General features: G+C 38.4%; 2 protein-coding genes across 2 annotated transcripts; both read right to left on the bottom strand.

Annotated features, from left to right (window-relative positions):
* Positions 1 to 1,475: 1,475 nt before the first annotated feature.
* On the bottom strand, positions 1,476 to 4,170 carry LOC149114866 (uncharacterized). Its single transcript, XM_089284466.1, has 3 exons — positions 4,028 to 4,170; positions 2,665 to 2,901; positions 1,476 to 2,285 (listed from the first exon to the last, which is right to left on the bottom strand). Exons 2-3 carry the CDS (start codon positions 2,879 to 2,881, stop codon positions 1,732 to 1,734), a joined length of 771 nt encoding a protein of 256 aa, XP_089140592.1. The 5' UTR covers positions 2,882 to 2,901; positions 4,028 to 4,170; the 3' UTR covers positions 1,476 to 1,731.
* Positions 4,171 to 17,791: 13,621 nt separating this feature from the next.
* On the bottom strand, positions 17,792 to 20,559 carry LOC149114867 (uncharacterized). The gene is made up of 3 exons (XM_089284468.1): positions 20,418 to 20,559; positions 19,054 to 19,290; positions 17,792 to 18,685 (listed from the first exon to the last, which is right to left on the bottom strand). Exons 2-3 carry the CDS (start codon positions 19,268 to 19,270, stop codon positions 18,048 to 18,050), a joined length of 855 nt encoding a protein of 284 aa, XP_089140594.1. The 5' UTR covers positions 19,271 to 19,290; positions 20,418 to 20,559; the 3' UTR covers positions 17,792 to 18,047.
* Positions 20,560 to 24,643: the final 4,084 nt, after the last annotated feature.

Here is a 24,643-nt window from a genome sequence, read left to right on the forward strand (position 1 = left end):
GATTATCGAAGAGCCAAAAAGAACGGAATTCGATGGTGCATTTTGCAAAAAATTCAAACTTGTAGTTGATAGATTTTCTTCATTTTTTTGCTAAACGTAGAAACTCGGTAGAGAAAATGATCCACCAAAAGAAAAATAGGGGTCACCGAACGTCCAAGGTCGTTAAATCCAGGCAAAGCCATAGCACTGGCCATCTGCCCCATCATTTTTCATTTTATTACTTAGCTCGCGCCCTCATGCATGACGTGGCGTGTGAATTTGCCATCGCAGTGAGGATGCGCAGCAGCAATTAGCGCGAACGTCCTTAATTGCCCGTTCTTCTCACCTTAAGTTTTCAAAAAGCTTTTTTTTACCAAAATAATGCTGTATTATCAGAGGAGTGGATACGAGTTATTTTTCGCATTAGAGGTCGTCTTAGTGTACTAACATTCCAGATTAAACTTTTGAAATACGATAATTGTCTTTGCCAACGATAGAAGAGTTACTGTAAATGACGTGGTCAAGAGACCATGCATGATTTTAAATCCTGGAGCCTTCGGTCGCTGCTTTGAGCTCCTTATACACCGAATGCAAATATGGCGGACCGCTCGGTCGGCGCCCGGGAAGAGTCTTATGAAAGCGAGGCTAGTCAGACTTTGATGTTTTGTTTTGACAACACTTCCCCAGAAAAGTCTTGCTTCGTCGTCGATGTGGTCCATTTTGCCTCACCCTCCCTATAAGTTTTTGTGTTCCTGAATGCCACCAGAAGGGAGTGAAATCTTCCACTTTTGAGACAGAGGGTCTTTCAAGAGGAGCTTTTCTTTACCTTGGGGAAGATACTGGCCATTTAGATCGTGTTGGAACACCACCAGATACCACATAAGCCCGTCATTTAAGCGATTTTTTCTAAGATCTTCTAACCTGAAATGTAGCGAACAAACTTTAGTTCCGCGGCGAACGTAAACTCCTTTCCTTCGTCTCCACTATTTTCCCTAATTTTAAGAGGCGAACGGTGGAAGATTTCCATCCCTTCTCGTGGCATTCAGAAACACAGCAACTCGTAGACACAGCGAAATAAAACAGACCAGATAGACGACGAAGCAAAACTTTTCTGGGGAAGCATTGACAAAACAAAACATCAAAGCCTGACTAGCCTCGCCTTCATGCGGCTAGTCCCGGTCGCCGACCGAGTGCTCCGCCATATTTGCATTCGGTGTGAAACTTTTTTTTTTTTCCTCGCAACAAAAGATCTACCCCATAGCAATTGGCACTAAGTCAAAGTCAGGTCGGAAATCTAAGGATAGTCTTGACTTTGGATCCAGGAACTCTTGTTGAATGGCTTATTGTTTTTGCTATTATTGTTGTTAGTGTAAAATCTGTTAACCATAATTGATTTCAGATGAGAAATATCTGAAAACTGATCATACATTAACTCCGATCTGGGTTATCAATTACTGGGTGAAAATGAGAGACAACCATGTATGGACCAAAACGAATGGTTTATATCATGAATTTTAATACTAACGTAACAGTGAGTGTCACATACGAGAATAGTTATTTCCCCAATCCGCTATAGATCTAACAGGGACATTACGTTTGATAATGACAGCTATCCTGACGTTGATCTATGATATTCTATATATCACTGTTCCGTTTCTTATCTAATTACTCTATATTACTGAGCCAGTTTCCTTTTCCTTTCCCAAATCTAACAACACATACACAGAAAAATATCTTAGCACCACAGGTACCTCAACAGTGAGGTCTGAAACCGCTCTTACGCTTCAGTTTGCCATTGCAGCACAAGTAGAAAGTGGTATCGTACGAGTACCTTCCACAACAGGCTGGCCTCAATCCTGTCTTGCGTACTCGGTTACCACTGCAGCACAAGTAGAAAGTGGTATCGTACGAGTACCTTCCACAACAGGCTGGCTTCAATCCTGTCTTGCGTACTCGGTTACCACTGCAGCACAAGTAGAAAGTGGTATCGTACGAGTACCTTCCACAACAGGCTGGCTTCAATCCTGTCTTGCGTACTCGGTTACCACTGCAGCACAAGTAGAAAGTGGCATCGTACGAGTACCTTCCACAACAGGCTGGCCTCAATCCTGTCTTGCGTACTCGGCTACCACTGCAGCACAAGTAGAAAGTGGCATCGTAGGCGTACCTTCCACAGCATGCTGGCCTCAATCCTGTTTTTCGTGCTAGATAACCACTGCAGCACAAGTAGAAAGTGGGGTTGTATGGCTTTCCTCCGCATTTGGGCTTGTACCAACGGCGCTCTCCGGCCTCCATTCCCGTTGTCCCTGTTGCCAATTACGAAAAAAAAAAAAAAAAATTTCAGAGGGGTTTTAACTTCGGGTGTGGACACCTTGCTTTCCTGTAGCTAATAGATTTTGCAAAAATTTGTATATGAAGAAAACTTACGAGAATTAATAGTATTGAAAATAGAACACATTCAAACAAAGTAAACTATTGCCTATTTGGTTTTTAAAAAACACGAGATCACTTTGGTACAGTTTTTGTCGCTGTTGAGAGCTAAAAAAAAGTTAAATAATTTTTAACCCTATTTTAGTAGGGTCGGGTTATTTTTGGAGGTTTTCTACTTTTGGGATTTGCTGACAACCGTTAAACGTTATCTCTGCTTTCGGGACAGAACACGTTTATTATCATGGGCCTGCGTACCGTCTCGTTCCATTTCGTATTGGTTCGTTTTCACCTCATCGAGCTCGTTAACGTCTTCAAAGTTTTCCTTTTCACCCCTCTCAACTCCCGTATCTTCGATTCCAGCAATTTTCGGGTCTCTTTTCAGCTCTGATGCGTCTGCTTTGCTGAAGGAATCACAGAGACACACAGCGAAGAACAGAACTGCACAGCGAACAATTGAAGTAGCAGGCGACATGCTGCATGGAAAGCTCAGTCCTGTAAAATGCAAAAGAAAAAATACAAAATAAAGAGATGATTGATTAAAAAAATGCTTCCTGCTTTTATAGTGTTTCAGATCGAGACTCTACTCGTGAAACGTGTCATATCAGCCGTTATACCATTTCGACCAGATCGATGTTCCTGACAGGCAATTACTTCAGCAATGATCACGAGAACAGCTACGTATTCTGGTAACGAGTCAAATAAAACGCTAACGTATTCATAAAGTAGAATGGAGTGAAAAAAAATTATTTTATCTGAACTTTATTAATTCAAGTATTAACTCGTGCCCACAGAGAAAAAATCAATTTAGTAGCAGGGTGGAGAGTATCAAAACCATCGCCCTAAACCACTCGGCAGACTATCTCCATTCATAACTGCACATCGATAGCCAATATCATTACCACTGACTTTAGAACGTTTTCAGTATACTTGCCTAAAAATGCCGAGAAATCCCTAATCTGCTTGAAAGATCGGATTGCCAACACTTTAAAAACAAAAAGGCCGATACAAACGAACTCGTCAGAAAATGCTTCTATTTAACTTTTATTTCCTTTTTCTGAATCGTGTATCGCCGGATAGCGAAACTCTGTGACGTTCGGTAAAATGTTTTCACCATTTGGCAAACACTGACGCATTATCCAATCGGTTGTTAAACAGTGAGTGTTTCTGGCAATTCTGGTTCTCTTGTGAAAACTGATTCTTGGCGCCAAAATTACGCCCTATATTCATTTGATACCTTTTCAAAAACCATACCGTTTGTAAAACATTTTATAACTTAAGCTCTTCTAATAAAATAACAAACTTGAACATTTTTATTTTTACTTTCTACATTTGAATCGATTATTTTATTTTTGCTCTCAACAAATGAAAGTTGGAAATTTTCGTTCTTCTTTTTCAAAATAACAAAATTGTTCAGTACTTATCATTTTTGGCAATTTGAATCTAAATTTTATGACAAATGTTTTATTAATTTCTGCAATATAAGAAGAAACAAAAAACGGGCGAAAATGATAGTAACTTTTAGTGGTTTAACTGTTGTGTTGTTAAGATTTTAGGTTCACATGAAACATCGCAGCTAACAAAAACAAAAGAGAAAAAACAAACTTATTAACCCACTTGCCTGAGATAATGATGCTCAAACTGCAACAATCCTGGGAAGCCTTCTTTAGAGTCTTCAATCGACGGCAGAAGCAACGTTGAACCACTCTGCTTTCTCTCCCTATATATAAATCCCCTTCATAACGTGTGAATCTTTCCGTTTGGCAGCTTAAAGCAGCTGAAACATGTTTACAAAGCCTTGAGAAGATTCTGAGTTGTTTACTGAAAGCTTCTATTGTGGTTAATTTATTACTGACCGGTTTGGGTTCAATGAAAATTAATGTTTAGTTGTCAATATCCTCAAGATGTAAATAAAATATTTGATTTTGTTAATTAATATCTACCACCTTAGTACCAAACGAAGGGTCTATCAAAGACAGTTATTCACGGTCATTAACTTCAGAAACTCTACTTGTTCCGTAAGAAATTAGCGTAAGAAGCTACAATTAAACAAATTGAGAAAATTGAAGTTAAACGAACTTGTGCATAGGGTGTATGCTGTGCTAAAAGTGACCTTATCTACGCATGTTTACCTTTATTAAAAGCCCCCAAGGCAAAAATAGAAAGTAAATACTACTCTCAAAAAGCACTTTTAAAATGATTAGTCAATTTAGATTTCTACAGACAGATAGAATCAAAACAAGGAATATGAAATTAATGCAGAAACAAACAAAATCTCAAAATTGTCGTTTCCAAAATTGCCATATGATGAAGACACTAAGTTTCTGTTAGCACATGTCATGTTGGTTACCAAGCTCCCACGCTGTCATCACTTTTCTTGCAAGCATGATCACTTAACAAACAATTGCAATTGCTCTTAATTCCGTATGCTCCTAACGTTTATTTTCAAAATATATTCAACAAAAACGTCAAACTGAAGATCTTAACGGCCTCGATATTGCCTTGCACATTTTGACATTTCCTAATTGGTCTGGTTTTTATTTCGTCCATCATTAAGTTTGGTAAAAATGTTTCGTGGAAAGCGCTTTGAAAAGTTTGGGTGTCTCAGTAACTCAACGTAGTATTTTCATAGGTTAAGAGCTTTTTGTGTACACAGGCAAATGTTGCATTTATCAAAAATTATTAACTTTGCCAATTATAGGATTGTCAATCAAGTCAGCCACACCTGAAAGCTGTAGAAATACGCTCATTTGGATAAATCTTTCGCTTATTGGTATATTTTCTAAAACTTAAGGAAAAACGAAAACTGTAATATCGCAAAAAATTACAGAATTAAGATCAGATATCCAACCACGGTCACGGTTATGATATAAGTTTAGGGAGAGTTTAAAAACGTTGAAGTTGAAGACATTTGCAATGGAAACCCTTTTCACCAGCAACTGTTCTTGTCAATATCAATACTTGGAAATTGACATTTCCTCTAAAAGCCAATTATCCGAAGACAACAGCAGTGAGATATCATAATATCAAGACAGTTGGAACTTTATAAAGCTACTGAGATTTCTCAATCCAGTGACTGCAGACGGGCATTATTATTTTCAATTCCCTTTGTAAAATCCAGTGGATAGTAATAACCCATGGCATCGTCCTTAAATTTCGAAATTGCTAGATTTATCTACTCAGTGTGCTTTTGATCAATCTATCTCTGGATAACGGTTTGAAATATAATGCAAACACTAATTTTAAAACACTTTAAAAATGATGATAATTAGTCAATGCATATTTGTATTAACAGATCTAATCTGAATAGGAATTGGTCTCACTGGTTACTTATCCAACAAATCAAATCTTAAAATTCTCTTCTTCTAAGACTTGTTTTTCTTTTTTTTTTCAGAGAATCTTAGCTACAGTCGAGAAAAATCATTATTATCAAAATAATCATGAAGATACTACGGTTTCTTGAGCAACTGTTCTACATCACTCTCGTGCTAAGCTCCCACGCTGTCATGATTGTTTTTTTTTTGCACGCATGATCCATTAGTAAACATTTGTTTTAAACCCCACTTAGCGCCCAACAGACATTTCTTTGTCTTATTTTGTGAAAACAGCGCACGTAAGACGGATAGTAAGACCAAAAACCTCGAGAATATTGAGAAAAAAAAACAATTATCATAAAAATCTACAGATCTAACCATCCTCAAAGTTATGTTATGAGTTAGAATGGTGCTAAATTTGTCTCGGAAAACCCTGGAAGTTGTATCGAATACAATAGAAACCTTTTTCACCAGTTGCAATTGTAAGATCTCTCAATGACCAGACGCCATGTTGGATAGAACTCATTTATTGTAATGTCACGTGATACAATGAAGGGTTCGCACTGAGGAGGAACGAATACTACAGCAATGGCAGCTAACATTGTCAATACTTTTTCACAGCATTTGACATATCTCTAAAAACCCAATTAACTAAACATATACAGCGTTTAGATACTATACTATCATATAGCCATTGGGTTTTAAAAGGTTACTGAGATTCGTGCATCCTTTCCTTTTGATGTCTACGAACGTGGTATTAATGTTTTCACACTTTATAACACTGTTCCCTGCCGCCCTCCACAAAAAATGTCAAAAGCTATTATTTTAAAATTCATTTTGAAAACACCATCGGATAATGATATTTAATGACAGCGTTTGACCATTTCCAAATTGAAATACGACAAAATTCTGCAAAGACTCATAAGTACGCAGGATCGAATTTGTCATTGCAAGCCGTTGTTTTGCAGAACATATCTAAAAGATATACCAAGAGGTATAACAGACGTCAAAACTTTTTGTTAGCCGAGGTTCTCGATACTGTGCTGTTTTGGTTTGCAGAATCTCACTAATTCATTCGTAAGTAACGATTATGATGAAATTTTGTAGGACTAGAGCTATTTTCGAAGACGAAAATGTTACAGACTGACCTGTTCAATTGGCATGGTGGAAGGGGGGGGGAGGAGAATGAGGAGGAACTAGGCCCCCTGACCGAGTCATCTATTTAAAAACAATGGAAGTGGTTGATTATGTACTTTATTTATCTGCAGGACACATGTGTGCCTATCAGACCAATTGGCCATTTCCCGATCGCCATTCTGCAACAGATCCTTAAGAAAACTATTCACTTCCATCCATTAAGGTGTAAGAGCAGGCAGATCACATTTCCATATTTATGGCTTTGCTCGCAACTCGGTATGAAACAAAGGCAAAACTCGGACATGAAATCTTTTTCTAAGCAAGCTCGAATGCCTGTGCTGATAACAGGATAGAGTATGGAGAACTTTCAAATATTGAACCATAGAATAAATATATATTGCTTTTGATGCCGTTTATATTAACGGATTGGAGGAGAAGAGAATCGTTACTCTAGGGTGCGCGTAATATTCAAGATGGTGGCTTTTTCACCTTGAGACGAATTGAATATTCAAGATGGTGGCTTTTTCACCCCAAGACGAATTTAAGATGGCGGCTTTGTCACCCTGAGACGAATTCAAGATGGGGGCTTTGTCACCCAGAGAAGACTTCAAGATGGCGGCTTTGTCATCCCAGGACGAATTAAATACGTCATAGTCAGGACCGAAGAGGGCGGGCACATGTTAGGATGGGGGAGGGAAGACAAGGAGATGGACGAAAAAAATAGCCGGAAAAGAACAGGCAAACCAGGTTTGGTTTAAAAACATGTAACTTGACAGGGTTTTTGCGCCATAAGACAAAACTACTTGGATCTGGTTGTTAACGACATACAAATTAAGCTTTGTATGTACAGCAATAAAACAATGATGTTATATTTATCTGTGCCCCATATTTAGTCTGAATTGTTGTATCCTCTTAATTAAAAAAAAAACGAAAAAGTAAAAGTAAATGCTTATCAGACAGTGGGATTTTTTTAAATTGTGAAACATTTCTACTAAATGTTTTGTGGTTAACATTAAAATAAAGCGAATAAATAAAGCTCCGTTGATATTGTTTCTTTCTGAATGTACATAACTCGTTGGATTTATCGCAACCGTGCGCTCCTCCTAGATCCGTTGCTGTTCACTTGCTCCGAGTTAATCTGACTTCCGTCAAGTTGAAACTTTAAGATCCCTGATTGGTGAATTACAAATCACATCATTGCTGAAACAGTGAGTGGACGTTTCCTTACTAAACGATCCATCAATATAAAGTGCGTGGCCAACAAAACAGTAAACAGGACAAAAGTCCTTTTCTTCATCAAATTCCCACCAGCTGAATTGATGTCATTTTATGGCCTTCAAGCTTTAAAGTGGCTCCACAGGGTAATCATTTATGACGTTGCGCGCGCACCTGTTATGTTTTGAATGCTGTTTTTGCGTTAGTTTTTACGCCCAGTCCTCTCAAACCTATTACATGTAATAAGCAATGATTAAATAGTGTTTTACTATCGTCTCTGTTAAAATTTTGGGATTTAGTCTTGAATTATAAATGGCCAAACAAATCTTTTTTTTTTATGGTTTTATCTGTGATTATCTTGAATTCCTTTGGTGAAAACTTCAAAAATTTTTAAAGCCCATCGCATCCTCCGGGATACGAATTTTAGATACGAGAAAAGTAGGGTTTGTAAAGGACATTTTTTTTTTCGATTTTTGCAAATTTACGACTTTTAACGCTGCGAATAAACTGCGCGTATAGATTTCCCTGAAAAACGAACTCCGACTAAAGAAGATTATTTACTACCGGTAAGCCAAATTTTACGGAAATTCAGCGAAGGAAACGCGAGCAAATTCACTGTCAGTTTTGCTTTTTGTTCTCGTGTTGAAGTCATAAAATATCGAAAAACATTGACGTTTTCCTTCGAGCGCGCGCAGATTACTTGAACTTTCGTGCTCAGCGAGCGCGATCGTAAAATTATAGGGAGCCACCTTAAATTAGTTATATTCTTTTCCTCTAACAAAGGAGTAATTTAACTTACAATTCCGTGGTTCACTTTTACAAGGGACATTTTTTTCTTGCAAAGAAAGCAACGGAAATTATATACACATCAAAAGCACTCATTTTTTAGCAATAAAATGTTTAATCGTAATGTTTGTAAGGCAGTGAAAACATGTACACTGTTTGTAACCGTATGCAAATTCAAGTCGATTCTTTCCATGGAACGCTTTTAATGTAAAAAATATATATATTTCTACTGTCACTCTGTGTATCCTCGTTAAAAAAAAAATCTAACATTTCTACGTGGAACGTAAGATAATTTTTAAAAACGGCGAACGCAAAATATGAAATAAACGCTCGTTCTAAAGTTAGTCATTAATCACGTAAGTCTCTGGTTAGGGGTTGTCCGCTAAGAGACTGAAACCCTTACCCTATACTAGACCGTGATCAGCTTGATTTTGCAACCCTGTCCTAGACCAGGCACTAAACCTCCCCACCCTTTCCCAGGCTAGTTATTTCCTTGCAAAAACTTTATCACTGTCGTAGACCAATCATACAGTAACTAAACCAATGCCTTACAGAGTCACTTCGAGTCTCAATTCCTAGTATAGAACCCACTCGTCCAAAATCTCGGTGATGAACTAATTGTAAGGCAGGCTAACAAGTTTATGCATTTGTGGCTTGGTAAGGTTTCTACATTTCATGACTGGATTAAATGGATGACCGCCTGTATATCGAGCAAAGTAAAAAAGAAAAAGAAAAAGATACCCTACGAGCAGTTGGTTTCTCCCACGCCGAATAAGAGAGAAACTACTGCTTACTTTGTTATTACTTAGTAAATTTGATCTCTTTTATTTTAGTCATGCGTTTTATGCATGAGCCTCTGGTTCGGATACTGAGGGCAACCTCAATCCCACGCAATGACTTTGATAAATTGATTGATTGATTGATTGATTGATTGATTGACTGCGAGCAACCGTCTGCTTTTCCATCGAGCATGCGCGAGTTCGTCATGCCCCACGTGATGCATGCGAAGTCAGTTCGATCTGTTCGCCAGCGGGTGTTTGTACTACGCTTGTCAAAAGAATGCAAATTTTTCGCCAAAACCGAAGACAAAAGAACGCTCCAGACCTTCGCGGAAGTATTGCTGAGCTCGTTGAACTCAATACTATTCCAAACAATAATACGATAATGCGATCGAAGGCGGGTTTGTAAAATTAAAGCTGTTTCAAGCGACTGGACGTCATCAAAAGTAGTAAAAACAGAAGCGTACTCAAAGCATTTGAGGAAGATCGAACTTCCTGCAGCGACGTACAGCAATCTCGAGGAATTATGAAACTTCTTTCAACATCGTAACCCAGACCGTAACCGTTCGCAGTGAAGATGGACTTTGATTGCTACACGGTGGGCTCGCTTAAACGCAGCAGTTATGTTGGTGAGCGCATGTGTGCGAGCCTAAGCCAGCTTTTACACTAGTTTTACCAGTTCAAAGTTAATTTGTTCGTCCATGACGCTGGACGGTGATTAACTCATAGGAACGAACGGTTGCTCGCAGTGGTTTCTCTCTCGTTCTGCGTTGTAGAAACCCACTGCTTGCTGGGTAACAAGTAGATGGTCGTTATCACTATTGTAATGTTCAGTAGAATAAATAGGTTTCGAATTTTTCGAAAGGAGCAGGAATCCACCGTAGGAAAAAAGATGGCCGCTGTACATGTTACCACAATGCCTTGCGAACATAACAGAGCCTTCAAGGCACAAAGAAAGCCAAATTTTTACAATATTTGTTCCCTGTACTAAGTTCATTAAGTAGCCTAGGTTTGAAGATTTTATAACGTTTTTGTACGTTTTTATGAACGTTGTTACGGTTTTCGTGCGCTAAGAACTATGGGTAAGTGTGCAAGTCGCCATCTTTTTTCCTACGGAGGATTGGTGAAGTTTTTCGTGCGCAGAAAAATCTCATTATGATTTAAAAACAGAAAGATTACATTAATAGACTATGTTCAGTCATAGCTCTTGAGTTATGTAAATATAAAACAGCTCATACTGGGTTTTAATTACAGTCGAAAACTCTAATCTTTCTTATAGCCCCATTAACACATTTTCGACCACCTCCAGAATTGTAACAAATACTCTGTTCGGCGTCGTAATTTTAACTAACTTCTCGGAGTTTGCATATGTGGTAAAACGGGTCTCTCGTGTTACACTTCTCCCGTTTATGCACTAGAAAAACAGACTGAACTTGTACAACTGAAGCCATGCTGCCCATCAGGCACTTGTATCTCACCCATGCATGTCATAACAACAGTTAGTAGAATTCTACTATTATCCTAATACAAACGCTGCAGTCTGATGGACTGAGCTATACTCGTATGCTATTAGCCATTTGTATACTATTAGCCAGTGGCCAGAGGTCTTCCGTTCAATAGCAACATTTTTTGTTTCTGTAATGTTTCGATGAAGGGTTAGAAATATTACTGAATAAATAAATTCTCAAGAATTGAAAAGAGAGGCAACTGACCGCTATGAGACTTTAAAACCTCAAAATGTTTCAATGAACCAATGAGCGCGTGTACACAAATCCAAGTTTCAAAAAACAATTCAATCCGCACTATTTTGTTAGACGAAAGTATTTCGCCAACATTGCACAGGGGTGAGAGGAGCAAAATACGAATAGAATGATTATTTTTAACCCTTGTGACCAAGGTTGTCGTATATCATTCATAGGAAAGCTGGTACTATATGTTAAAACTGGTGTTCTGCAGAGTTCTTCAAAGAGTTCAAAGTTCCTAATAAAGTGACAACACTGAAAGGAATTTAGACGGCAGTGTATGATGAAGTAATATAAAGCTGTTAAAGCACTAATCAGGAACAAAATGGAAAAATCAAGAAGGATGGAGATGAAATAGTCATTAAGATATTAAGATGATTTCCGCAGAACATTCAAGCAATAGTGCCAAAAATAAAGTTACCAAAAAAAACCTCATAGCATGGTAATGTTTTGAATAAAGTTAAAAAGAACTTATCGAGATTTAAGAGCAGCTTCGCCTAAATATCAACTAGACTTGGAAATAGCGAAAAAATCGAATTTCTTCAAACTCGTCCAGAATGAAGCCCTACGGGCACTAGTTACAAAAATATCGTTTTAAGTTCGATAAATCAAAAATTATTTTTCTCCGCAATTTTTTCGTTTCGATGCCCCAAATCGGCCAAAATCCATCGAAAATGAGCGGCATATTCAGAGGCTCGTAAACTCAAAAGTAAAAATCTTCATTACAAACTGATTGCACGTCGTATTTGTACTTCCTTTTTTGTCTATTTAGAGCTAAATAGATCGTGATTTGATTAGAACTTAAATATTTGACGAATTTTCTAAATTAACGACCCAAGACAGCTTTACAAGAGGTCTACATTTAGCCTATTTTCAAATGCTAAAAAGGCGTTCTGGTACACGGCTTTCCCCAAAACGACTAGTTTGGTGTGAAAGAGCATTCTTTCTTCTTCAAATTAGTGAAATAAAATTTTTGGGTAAATAAAATGGCGAGCGCTGAGATAGCGAACTAAATGCAGCACTTCTTCCTGAAAACGTGACCTTTGACCCGAGCGTAACGAAACCGATTACTGCAAGAAAACCCGGAAGAAAAGCAAACGCTTCGTTATTTTGAAACAATTTCTCGTGATATCTCTCCGAAACCATGATTGCAAGAAACTATTTCCAGATATGAAATCTTACAGGGTCAAAAAAGGAGCTAAAGGGCGCATCTTGACACAATAACTTTGTTTGCTGGGAATTGAAGTCAATGACCGTTAACGAATTCCAGTGAAATTTGCAAACTTGAAGTATGTTAGCCGATACTTACCTGAATATTTATATTAATAGAAGAGTCGTCTTCTTGGATTAACCTTCAAAAGAAGCAGGATCCAGATTTGAAAACCTCTAAAAGAAGAAATGTTTAATGTTCCGTGACCTGCCCGCTGCTATAAATTAGCTTAAATTCCATGCACATGCCGACCGCATGTTTGTCGTAAAACCAACTGAACTCCACTGACAGTTTCCATGGGCAACCCCAAAATAAACAATCCCCAAAAATGTAAAGTGAAATTGGCTGTCTTCATGAACAGTTAGAAGCTCGGGTCAAGTTCCATTACCTTTAAAAAGTACTTGAATTTATTTGTTTGCGTCGACTTTGTCCACTACTCTCACGTTCGAATGCCGCGAATCGGTCACGCCAAAACAGTGCAGACCGTGCAGACTGCAGACAACACCGCGTTCAAACGTCGGGCATGCGCAAATTGGTACATTTTTTGGCAGCCGCGCGCCAATTTCCCGCGCAAAAATTTAAAGGAAAACATGGGAAACAACCGGTGTCACGCAAAATTTACGAAAAAAAATTGAAAAGTTCATAGAAATCTGTAAAAGGAAAAGAAAGCAGGTAAAAGGAAAACTTAAGACTTTTCAGACACAAAGTTTATTAAGTTACCGGTATTCTGTTGATTTACCATTTTGTTTTGAGCTTTACCAAAAAAGTTTATAAGTCTTAAAACCCGTGTCATGCTACGAGCCGACGGCGTAGTATATTTTTATTTGTTTTTATTAATCACACGATGCGTGACGCCGGAAACGGACGACAAACGATGTGTAAAAGAAGGAAAAATGGGAGAAGAAAAAGACAATTGCAGTGATTCGGCTTCGCTCAGACGAGCTGGAAAAATTTTGGCAAGGACTGAGGGATTCCATCCGGATCCTTGATTTGTCTGAAGCACAGGAACGAGATGAATCGAAACGGCAAACGATGTTCATGTCCATCGTCATGGGGGCATAGCTGGCCAAAATACCGATCCCAAACCGACTGTACCTGGTCTTTGACCAGGTGGGAAAAGCTTTTCTAAACTACAAACCTGGAAAAAACTGGTGCACTAAATGCAAAGTCGAGGCGGACAAAAAATTCAAGGAGCACGGAAAATTCATACCACGGAAAAGAAAGACCTGCAACAAGCAGAAGGTAGAACAATTTTTAACTCTCAAGTCATTCTGTTAGCTCATTCTGTTAGCTCAGTCATTTCTCGTTGTACCGGCTAAAACATAAACAAATATATAAATAACGAGGAAAATGTCATTTATAGGATACCGATGACCCATGAAAAGAACAGTGTCATGAAAATATTTTGGCCACCTTTTGGTTGCTCCATTGCTCGCACATGCGCAGACGTTTGACCGCTGTGTTACTGCAGACACTTGTTTGGGCTTTTCATTGTGACTCCCTTTTTGGGTCTAGTTACAAAATAGTGTTGAATATATCTGAAAGTCTGTCATTTATCCACAGGCTGCACAAGCGCAGAATTGACTTTTGATTCAATAGACAAACGCGTACAAGACTTTGTATGGGAAACTTACTCAGTCTGCACGGTCTGCAGTGTTTTGGCGTGACCGATACTACGCAGTATTCGAACGTGACAGTAACTACTGAGTGAACAAAGTAGAATCAAGCACTTTTAAAAGGTAATGGAACTTGACCCGAGCTTCTAACTGTTCATGAAGACAGCCAATTTCACTTTACATTTTTGGGGATTGTTTATTTTGGGGTTGCCCATGGAAACTGTCAGTGGAGTTCAGTTGGTTTTACGACAAACATGCGGTCGGCATGTGCATGGAATTTAAGCTAATTTATAGCAGCGGGCAGGTCACGGAACATTAAACATTTCTTCTTTTAGAGGTTTTCAAATCTGGATCCTGCTTCTTTTGAAGGTTAATCCAAGAAGACGACTCTTCTATTAATATAAATATTCAGGTAAGTATCGGCTAACATACTTCAAGTTTGCAAATTTCACTGGAATTCGTTAACGGTCATTGACTTCAATTCCCAGCAAACAAAGTTATTGTGTCAAGATGCGCCCTTTAGCTCCTTTTTTGACCCTGTAAGATTTCATATCTGGAAATAGTTTCTTGCAATCATGGTTTCGGAGAGATATCACGAGAAATTGTTTCAAAATAACGAAGCGTTTGCTTTTCTTCCGGGTTTTCTTGCAGTAATCGGTTTCGTTACGCTCGGGTCAAAGGTCACGTTTTCAGGAAGAAGTGCTGCATTTAGTTCGCTATCTCAGCGCTCGCCATTTTATTTACCCAAAAATTTTATTTCACTAATTTGAAGAAGAAAGAATGCTCTTTCACACCAAACTAGTCGTTTTGGGGAAAGCCGTGTACCAGAACGCCTTTTTAGCATTTGAAAATAGGCTAAATGTAGACCTCTTGTAAAGCTGTCTTGGGTCGTTAATTTAGAAAATTCGTCAAATATTTAAGTTCTAATCAAATCACGATCTATTTAGCTCTAAATAGACAAAAAAGGAAGTACAAATACGACGTGCAATCAGTTTGTAATGAAGATTTTTACTTTTGAGTTTACGAGCCTCTGAATATGCCGCTCATTTTCGATGGATTTTGGCCGATTTGGGGCATCGAAACGAAAAAATTGCGGAAAAAAATAATTTTTGATTTATCGAACTTAAAACGATATTTTTGTAACTAGTGCCCGTAGGGCTTCATTCTGGGCGAGTTTGAAGAAATTCGATTTTTTCGCTATTTCCAAGTCTAGTTGATATTTAGGCGAAGCTGCTCTTAAGCTTTCAAGCTAAACCCGCGAGAGAAAATTGCACTCGAAGTTATCCATATTTCAATTAAAACATACGTTTCGCGTTAGTTGATCATGAAAACACAATAACACATGTATTTAGCATTCTTACGAGGTTTGACAACAACTTTTTCGAGATTACTTGAGAATTTAGTCGCGGGGTCACTTAGAGAAATTAATTAAAGTGAGATGTTTTATTAAAAGTTGTGAGTAGATTTTTAATAAATAATTTTTGCACTTTGAGCGGAATCTGTCTTAAGGACGTTCGAGCGAAAATTTTCCAGTAGATAGATTTTTCAAATTTGTACTGCAGTCAGATGATGAGTTAAAAAAAAAAATGGGGGTCACCTACTTCGTTTCAGAGATAAAGCGTGTGGAAAACTACCTTGGTTTTAAAAAATTGTCGCACGTAGTTCAGCATGGTCTGCAGCAGTTTAAAGTTAAAAATATCCAAGGTGAGTCAACCGAGGCAAACGATCTTAGTCGTAATTTGTAGGAGTGGGTCTGTTGCGTAACGTTTTCGCAAAACTTAACCCTTCTAGAGGCATTTGAAACCGTCGCATAGATTATCGAAGAGCCAAAAAGAACGGAATTCGATGGTGCATTTTGCAAAAAATTCAAACTTGTAGTTGATAGATTTTATTCATTTTTTTGTTAAACGTAGAAACTCGGTAGAGAAAATGATCCACCAAAAGAAAAAAAAAGGGGTCACCGAACGTCCAAGGTCGTTAAATCCAGGAAAAGCCATAGCAGTGGCCATTTGCCCTATCATTTTTCATTTTATTACTTAGCTCGCGCCCTCACGCATGACGTGGCGTGTGAATTTGCCATCGCAGTGAGGATGCGCAGCAGCAATTAGAGCGAACGTCCTTAACTGCCCGTTCTTCTCACCTTAAGTTTTCAAAAAGCTTTTTTTGGCAGAATAATGCTGTATTATCAGAGGAGTGGATACGAGTTATTTTTCGCATTAGAGGTCGTCTTAGTGTACTAACATTCCAGATTAAACCTTAGAAATACGATAATTCCCTTTGCCAACGATAGAAGAGTTACTGTAAATGACGTGGTCAAGAGACCATGCATGATATTAGATCCTGGAGCCTTCGGTCGCTGCTTTGAGCTCCTTATACACCGAATGCAAATATGGCGGACCGCTCGGTCGGCGCCCGGGAAGAGTCTCATGAAAGCGAGGCTAGTCAGACTTTGATGTTTTGTTTTGACAATATTTCCCCAGAAAGGTCTTGCTTCGTCGTCGATCTGGTCCATTTTGCTTCACCCTCCCTATAAGTTTTTGTGTTCCTGAATGCCACCAGAAGGGAGTGAAATCTTCCACAGCAGAGAAAGTGGTTTGTTTTCGTTTCCTAGTTCGCCTCTAAGGGAAAAACAGACGAAGGAAAGGAGTTCATGATCGCCGAAGGAACTATTAAAGTTTGTTCGTTACATTTCAGTCTGAAAGATCTTAGAAAACGCGTAAGCGATCGCATTTAACTCCAAGTCTTTGTCATTTGGTTCAATGCTGTCAGTGGTTACAACGACGGGGGTAGTTGAAGTTCATTCGCTTAGTTATTACACCGTAGTATTTGTTTCGTGCGATTCCGTGCGAGTGGACGCGGATGTAAACAACTTCCTCGTTTGAGACGGAGGGTCTTTCAAGAGGAGCTTTTCTTTACCTTGGGGAAGATACTGGCCATTTAGATCGTGTTGGAACACCACCAGATACCACATAAGCCCGTCATTTAAGCGATTTTCTCTAAGATCTTCTAACCTGAAATGTAGCGAACAAACTTTAGTTCCGCGGCGAACGTAGACTCCTTTCTTTCGTCTCCACTATTTTCCCTAATCTTAAGAGGCGAACGGTGGAAGATTTCCATCCCTTCTCGTGGCATTCAGAAACACAGCAACTCGTAGGCACAGCGAAATAAAACAGACCAGATAGACGACGAAGCAAAACCTTTCTGGGGAAGCATTGACAAAACAAAACATCAAAGCCTGACTAGCCTCGCCTTCATGCGGCTAGTCCCGGTCGCCGACCGAGTGCTCCGCCATATTTGCATTCGGTGTGAAAGTTTTTTTTTTTTCCTCGCAACAAAAGATCTACCCCATAGCAATTGGCACTAAGTCAAAGTCAGGTTGGAAATCTAAGGATAGTCGTGACTTTGGATCCAGGAACTCTTGTTGAATGGCTTATTATTTTTGCTATCATTGTTGTTAGTGTAAAATCTGTTAACCATAATTGATTTCAGATGAAAAATATCTGGGAACTGGTCATACATTAACTCCGATCTGGGTTATCAATGACTGGGTGAAAATGAGAGACAACCATGTACGGACCAAAACAAATGGTTTATATCATGAATTTTAATACTAACTTAACAATGAGTGTCGCATACGAGAATAGTTATTTCCCCAATCCGCTATAGATCTAACAGGGACATTACGTTTGATAATGACAGCTATCCTGACGTTGATCTATGATATTCTATATATCACTGTTCCGTTTCTTATCTAATTACTCTATATTACTGAGCCAGTTTCCTTTTCCTTTCCCAAATCTAACAACACATACACAGAAAAATATCTTAGCACCACAGGTACCTCAACAGTGAGGTTTGAAACCGCTCTTACGCTTCAGTTTGCCATTGCAGCACAAGTAGAAAGTGGTATCGTACGAGTACCTTCCACAACAGGCTGGCCTCAATCCTGTCTTGCGTACTCGGTTACCACTGCAGCACAGGTAGAAAGTGGTATCGTAGGAGTACCTACCACAACAGGCTGGCCTCAATCCTGTCTTGCGTACTCGGTTACCACTGCAGCACAAGTAGAAAATGGTATCGTAGGCGTACCTTCCACAACAGGCTGGCCTTAATCCTGTCCTGCGTACTCGGTTACCACTGCAGCACAAGTAGAAAGTGGCATCGTAGGCGTACCATCCACAACAGGCTGGCCTCAATCCTGTCCTGCGTACTCGGTTACCACTGCAGCACAAGTAGAAAGTGGCATCGTAGGCGTACCATCCACAACAGGCTGGCCTCAATCCTGTCCTGCGTACTCGGTTACCACTGCAGCACAAGTAGAAAGTGGCATCGTAGGCGTACCTTCCACAGCATGCAGGCCTCAATCCTGTTTTTCGTGCTAGATAACCACTGCAGCACAAGTAGAAAGTGGGGTTGTATGGCTTTCCTCCGCATTTGGGTTTGTACCAGCGGCGCTCTCCGGCCTCCATTCCCGTTGTCCCTGTTGCCAATTACGAAAAAAAAAAGAAAATTCAGGGGGTTTTTAACTGCGGGTGTGGACACCCTGTAGCTAATAGATTTTGCAAAAATTTGTATATGCAGAAAACTTACGAGAATTAATAGTATTGAAAATAGAACACATTCAAACAAAGTAAACTATTACCTATTTGGTTTTTAAAAAACACGAGATCACTTTGATACAATTTTTGTCTCTGTTGAGAGCTAAAAAAACGTTAAATAATTTTTAACCCTATTTTCGTAGGGTCGCGTTATTTTTGGAGGGTTTCTACTTTTGGGATTTGCTGACAACCGTTAAACGTTATCTCTGCTTTCGGGACAGAACACGTTTATTATCATGGGCCTACGTACCGTCTCGTTCCATTTCGTATTGGTTCGTTTTCACCTCATCGAGCTCGTTAACGTCTTCAAAGTTTTCCTTTTCACCCCTCTCAACTCCCGTATCTTCGATTCCAGCGATTTCCGGGTCTCTTTTCAGCTCTGATGCGTCTGCTTTGCTGAAGGAATCACAGAGACACACAGCGAAGAACAGAACTGCACAGCGAACAATTGAAGTAGCAGGCGACATGCTGCACGGAAAGCTCAGTCCTGTATAATACAAAAGAAAAAATACAAAACAAAGAAATAATTGATCAAAAAAATGCTTCCTACTTTTAAAGTGTTTCAGATCGAGACTCTACTCGTGAAACGTGTCATATCAGCCGTTATACCATTTCGGCCAGATCGATGTTCCTGACAGGCAATTACTTCAGCAATGACCACGAGAACAGCTACGTATTCTGGTAACGAGTCAAATAAAACGCTAACGTATTCATAAGGTAGAATGGAGTGAAAAAAAAAAAATTTATATGTGCTTTATCAATTCAAGTATTAACTCGTGCCCACAGAGAAAAAATCAATTTAGTAGCAGGGTGGAGAGTATCAAAAACCATCGCCCTAAACCACTCGGCAGACTATCTCTATTCATAACTGCACATCGATAGCCAATACCATTACCACTGACTTTAGAACGTTTTCAGTATACTTGCCTAAAAATGCCGAGAAATCCCTAATCTGCTTGAAAGATCGGATTGCCAACACTTCAAAAACAAAAAGGCCGATACAAATGAACTCGCCAGAAAATGCTTCTATTTAACTTTTATTTCCTTTTTCTGAATCGTGTATCGCCGAATACCGAAACTCTGTGAGGTTCGGTAAAATGTTTTCACTATTTGGCAAGCACTGACGCATTATCCAATCGGTTGTTAAACAGTGAGTGTTTCTGGCAATTCTGGTTCTCTTGTGAAAACTGATTCTTGGCGCCAAAATTACGTCCTATATTCATATGATACCTTTTAAAATACCATACCGTTTGTAAAACATTTTATTACTTAAGCTCATTTAATAAAATAACAAACTTGAACATTTTATTTTTACGTTCTACATGTGAATCGATTATTTTATTTTTGCTCTCAACAAATGAAAGTTGGAAATTTTCGTTCTTCTTTTTCAAAATAACAAAATTGTTTACTACTTATCATTTTTTGCAATTTGAATCTAACTTCTAAGACAAATGTTTTATTAATTTCTGCAATATAAGAAGAAACAAAAAAACGGGCAAAAATGTTAGTAACTTTTAGTGGTTTAACTGTTGTGTTGTTAAGATTTTAGGTTCACATGAAACATCGCAGCTAACAAAAACAAAAGAGAAAAAACAAACTTATTAACCCACTTGCCTGAGATAATGATGCTCAAACTGCAACAATCCTGGGAAGCCTTCTTTAGAGTCTTCAATCGACGGCAGAAGCAACGTTGAACCACTCTGCTTTCTCTCCCTATATATAAATCCCCTTCATAACGTGTGAATCTTTCCGTTTGGCAGCTTAAAGCAGCTGAAACATGTTTACAAAGCCTTGAGAAGATTCTGAGTTGTTTACTGAAAGCTTCTATTGTGGTTAATTTATTACTGACCGGTTTGGGTTCAATGAAAATTAATGTTTAGTTGTCAATATCCTCAAGATGTAAATAAAATATTTGATTTTGTTAATTAATATCTACCACCTTAGTACCAAACGAAGGGTCTATCAAAGACAGTTATTCACGGTCATTAACTTCAGAAACTCTACTTGTTCCGTAAGAAATTAGCGTAAGAAGCTACAATTAAACAAATTGAGAAAATTGAAGTTAAACGAACTTGTGCATAGGGTGTATACTGTGCTAAAAGTGACCTTATCTACGCACGTTTACCTTTATTAAAAGCCCCCAAGGCAAAAATAGAAAGTAAATACTACTTTCAAAAAGCACTTTTAAAATGATTAGTCAATTTAGATTTCTACAGACAGATAGAATCAAAACAAGGAATATGAAATTAATGCAGAAACAAACAAAATCTCAAAATTGTCGTTTCCAAAATTGCCATATGATGAAGACACTAAGTTTCTGTTAGCACTTGTCATGTTGGTTACCAAGCTCCCACGCTGTCATCACTTTTCTTGCAAGCATGATCACTTAACAAACAATTACAATTGCTCTTAATTCCGGATGCTCCTAACGTTTATTTTCAAAATATATTCAACAAAAACGTCAAACTGAAGATCTTAACGGCCTCGATATTGCCTTGCACATTTTGACATTTCCTAATTGGTCTGGTTTTTAATTCGTCCATCATTAAGTTTGGTAAAAATGTTTCGTGGAAAACGTTTTTTGGTTTCGGTGTCTCAGTAACTCAACGTGGTTTTTTCATAGGTTAAGAGCTTTTTGTGTACACAGGCAAATGTTGCATTTATCAAAAATTATTAACTTTGCCAATTATAGGATTGTCAATCAAGTCAGCCACACCTGAAAGCTGTAGAAATACGCTCATTTGGATAAATCTGTCGCTTATTGGTATATTTTCTAAACTTAAGGAAAAACGAAAACTATAATATCGCAAAAAATTATAGAATTAAGATCAGATATCCAACCATGGTCACGGTTATGATATAAGTTTAGGGAGAGTTTAAAAACGTTGAAGTTGAAGACATTTGTAATGGAAACCCTTTTCACCAGCAACTGTTCTTGTCAATATCAATACTTGGAAATTGACATTTCCTCTAAAAGCCAATTATCCGAAGACAACAGCAGTGAGATATCATAATATCAAGACAGTTGGAACTTTATAAAGCTACTGAGATTTCTCAATCCAGTGACTGCAGACGGGCATTATTATTTTCAATTCCCTTTGTAAAATCCAGTGGATAGTAATAACCCGTGGCATCGTCCTTAAATTTCGAAATTGCTAGATTTATTTGCTCAGTGTGCTTTTGATCAATCTATCTCTGGATAACGGTTTGAAATATAATGCAAACACTAATTTTAAAACACTTTCAAAATGATAATAATTAGTCAATGCATATTTGTATTAACAGATCTAATCTGAATAGGAATTGGTCTCACTGGTTACTTATCCAACAAATCAAATCTTAAAATTCTCTTCTTCTAAGACTTGTTTTGTTTTGTTTTGTTTTTTTTTTTCAGAGAATCTTAGCTACAGTCGAGAAAAATTATTATTATCAAAATAATCATGAAGATACTACGGTTTCTTGAGCAACTGTTCTACATCACTCTCGTGCTAAGCTCCCACGCTGTCATGATTGTTTTTTTTGGCACGCATGATCCATTAGTACAAGTAAACATTTGTTTTAAACCCCACTTAGCGCCCAACAGACATTTCTTTGTCTTATTTTGTGAAAACAGTGCACGTAAGACGGATACTAAAACCAAAAACCTCGGAGAATATCGAGAAAAAAAACAATTATCACAAAAATCTACAGATCTAACCATCCTCACAGTTATGTTATGAGTTAGAACGGTGCTAAATTTGTCTCGGAAAACCCTGGAAGTTGTATCGAATACAATAGAAACCTTTTTCACCAGTTGCAATTGTAAGATCGTCAATGACCAGACGCCATGTTGGATAGAATTCATTTATTGTAATGTCACGTGATACAATGTAGGGTTTGCACTGTGTGAGGAGGAACGAATACTACAGCAATGGCAGCTAACATTGTCAATGCTTCTTCACAGCATTTGACATTTCTCTAAAAAGCCAATTAACTAAAGATATACAGCGTTGAGATATTATACTATCATATAGCCATTGGGTTTTAAAAGGTTACTGAGATTCGTGCATCCTTTCCTTTTGATGTCTACAAACTTGGTATTAATGTTTTCACACTTTATAACACTGTTCCCTGCCGCCCTCCACAAAAAATGTCAAAAGCTATTATTTTAAAATTCATTTTGAAAACACCATCGGATAATGATATTTAATGACAGCGTTTGACCATTTCCAAATCGAAATACGACAAAATTCTGCAAAGACTCATAAGTACACAGGATCGAATTTGTCATTGCAACCCGTTGTTTTGCAGAGCATATCTAAAAGATGTACCAAGAGGTATAACAGACATCAAAACTTTTTGTTAGCCGAGGTTCTCGATACTGTGCTGTTTTGGTTTGCAGAACCTCACTAATTCATTCGTAAGTAACGATTATGATGAAATTTGTAGGACTAGAGCTATTTTCGAAGACGAAAATATTACAGACTGACCTGTTCAATTGGCATGGTGGAAGGGAGGAGGAGAAGGAGGAGGAACTAGGCCCACTGACCAAATCATCTTCATTTAAAAACAATGGAAGTGGTTGATTATGTACTTTATTTATCTGCAGGACACATGTGCGCCTATCAGACCAATTGGCCATTTCCCGATCGCCATTCTGCAACAGATCCTTAGGAAAACTATTCATCTCCATCCATTAAGGTGTAAGAGCAGGCAGATCACATTTCCATATTTATGGCTTTGCTCGCAACTCGGTATGAAACAAAGGCAAAACTCGGAAATGAAATCTTTTTCTAAGCAAGCTCGAATGCCTGTGCTGATAACAGGATAGAGTATGGAGAACTTTCAAATATTGAACCATAGAATAAATATATATTGCTTTTGATGCCGTTTATATTAACGGATTGGAGGAGAAGAGAATCGTTACTCTAGGGTGCGCGTAATATTCAAGATGGCGGCTTTTTCACCTTGAGACGAATTGAATATTCAAGATGGTAGCTTTGTCACCCCAAGACGAATTTAAGATGGCGGCTTTGCCACCCTGAGAAGAATTCAAGATAGAGGCTTTGTCACCCTGAGAAGACTTCAAGATGGCGGCTTTGTCATCCCAGGACGACTTGAATACGTCATAGTCAGGACCGAAGAGGGCGGGCACATGTTAGGATGGGGGAGGGAATACAAGGAGATGGACGAAAAAAATAGCCGGAAAAGAACAGGCAAACCAGGTTTGCTTTAAAAACATGTAACTCGACAGGGCTTTTGCGCCACAAGACAAAATTACTTGGATCTGGTTGTTAACGACATACAAATTAAGCTTTGTATGTACAGCAATAAAACAAACAATGATGTTATATTTATCTGTGCCGCGCTTCAAGTGAGGTAATTGAAATGATGAAAAAGTGGCTTCTTCTAAACAACATACCAACTCAAGACTAGAGTGCAAAAACCATACCCTATATAAGACCAAAATGGCCAAATCGATACCCTATTTATGACCAAAACGGCTGAAAAACCATACCCTTTGGGGCCGCACATACCTACATAGCCCACATGAAGGAGTACCACCTCCCCCCTTTCTAAATGTTTTATCTACCTGCAGACCCAGTGCAACTGTTTCTTTACAAACTTATTGTTCATTTCGGACAGAAACTCGCTACATTTGGCCCATACACAATGTCCTCCAACCCTCCCACTCAGTCAGTAAGCTCATTTATTGTATGGGTCGTGTTAGTAGCCAATATAACGCGCCCTGTGATACTTTCTAATTCTAGGGCCTGCAAAAGGGTATATAATAAACAAGTTATTTAACTCGAACGTTAGGTCTTTATGGGCAAAATCTCAAACCTCAGCCTTGCCATAAT

The sequence above is a fragment of the Orbicella faveolata genome, unplaced genomic scaffold (assembly GCF_042242905.1).
Source record: "Orbicella faveolata isolate gen_17 unplaced genomic scaffold, um_ofav_v1 contig_13, whole genome shotgun sequence".
In the NCBI taxonomy this organism is placed as follows: Eukaryota; Metazoa; Cnidaria; class Anthozoa; order Scleractinia; family Merulinidae; genus Orbicella; species Orbicella faveolata.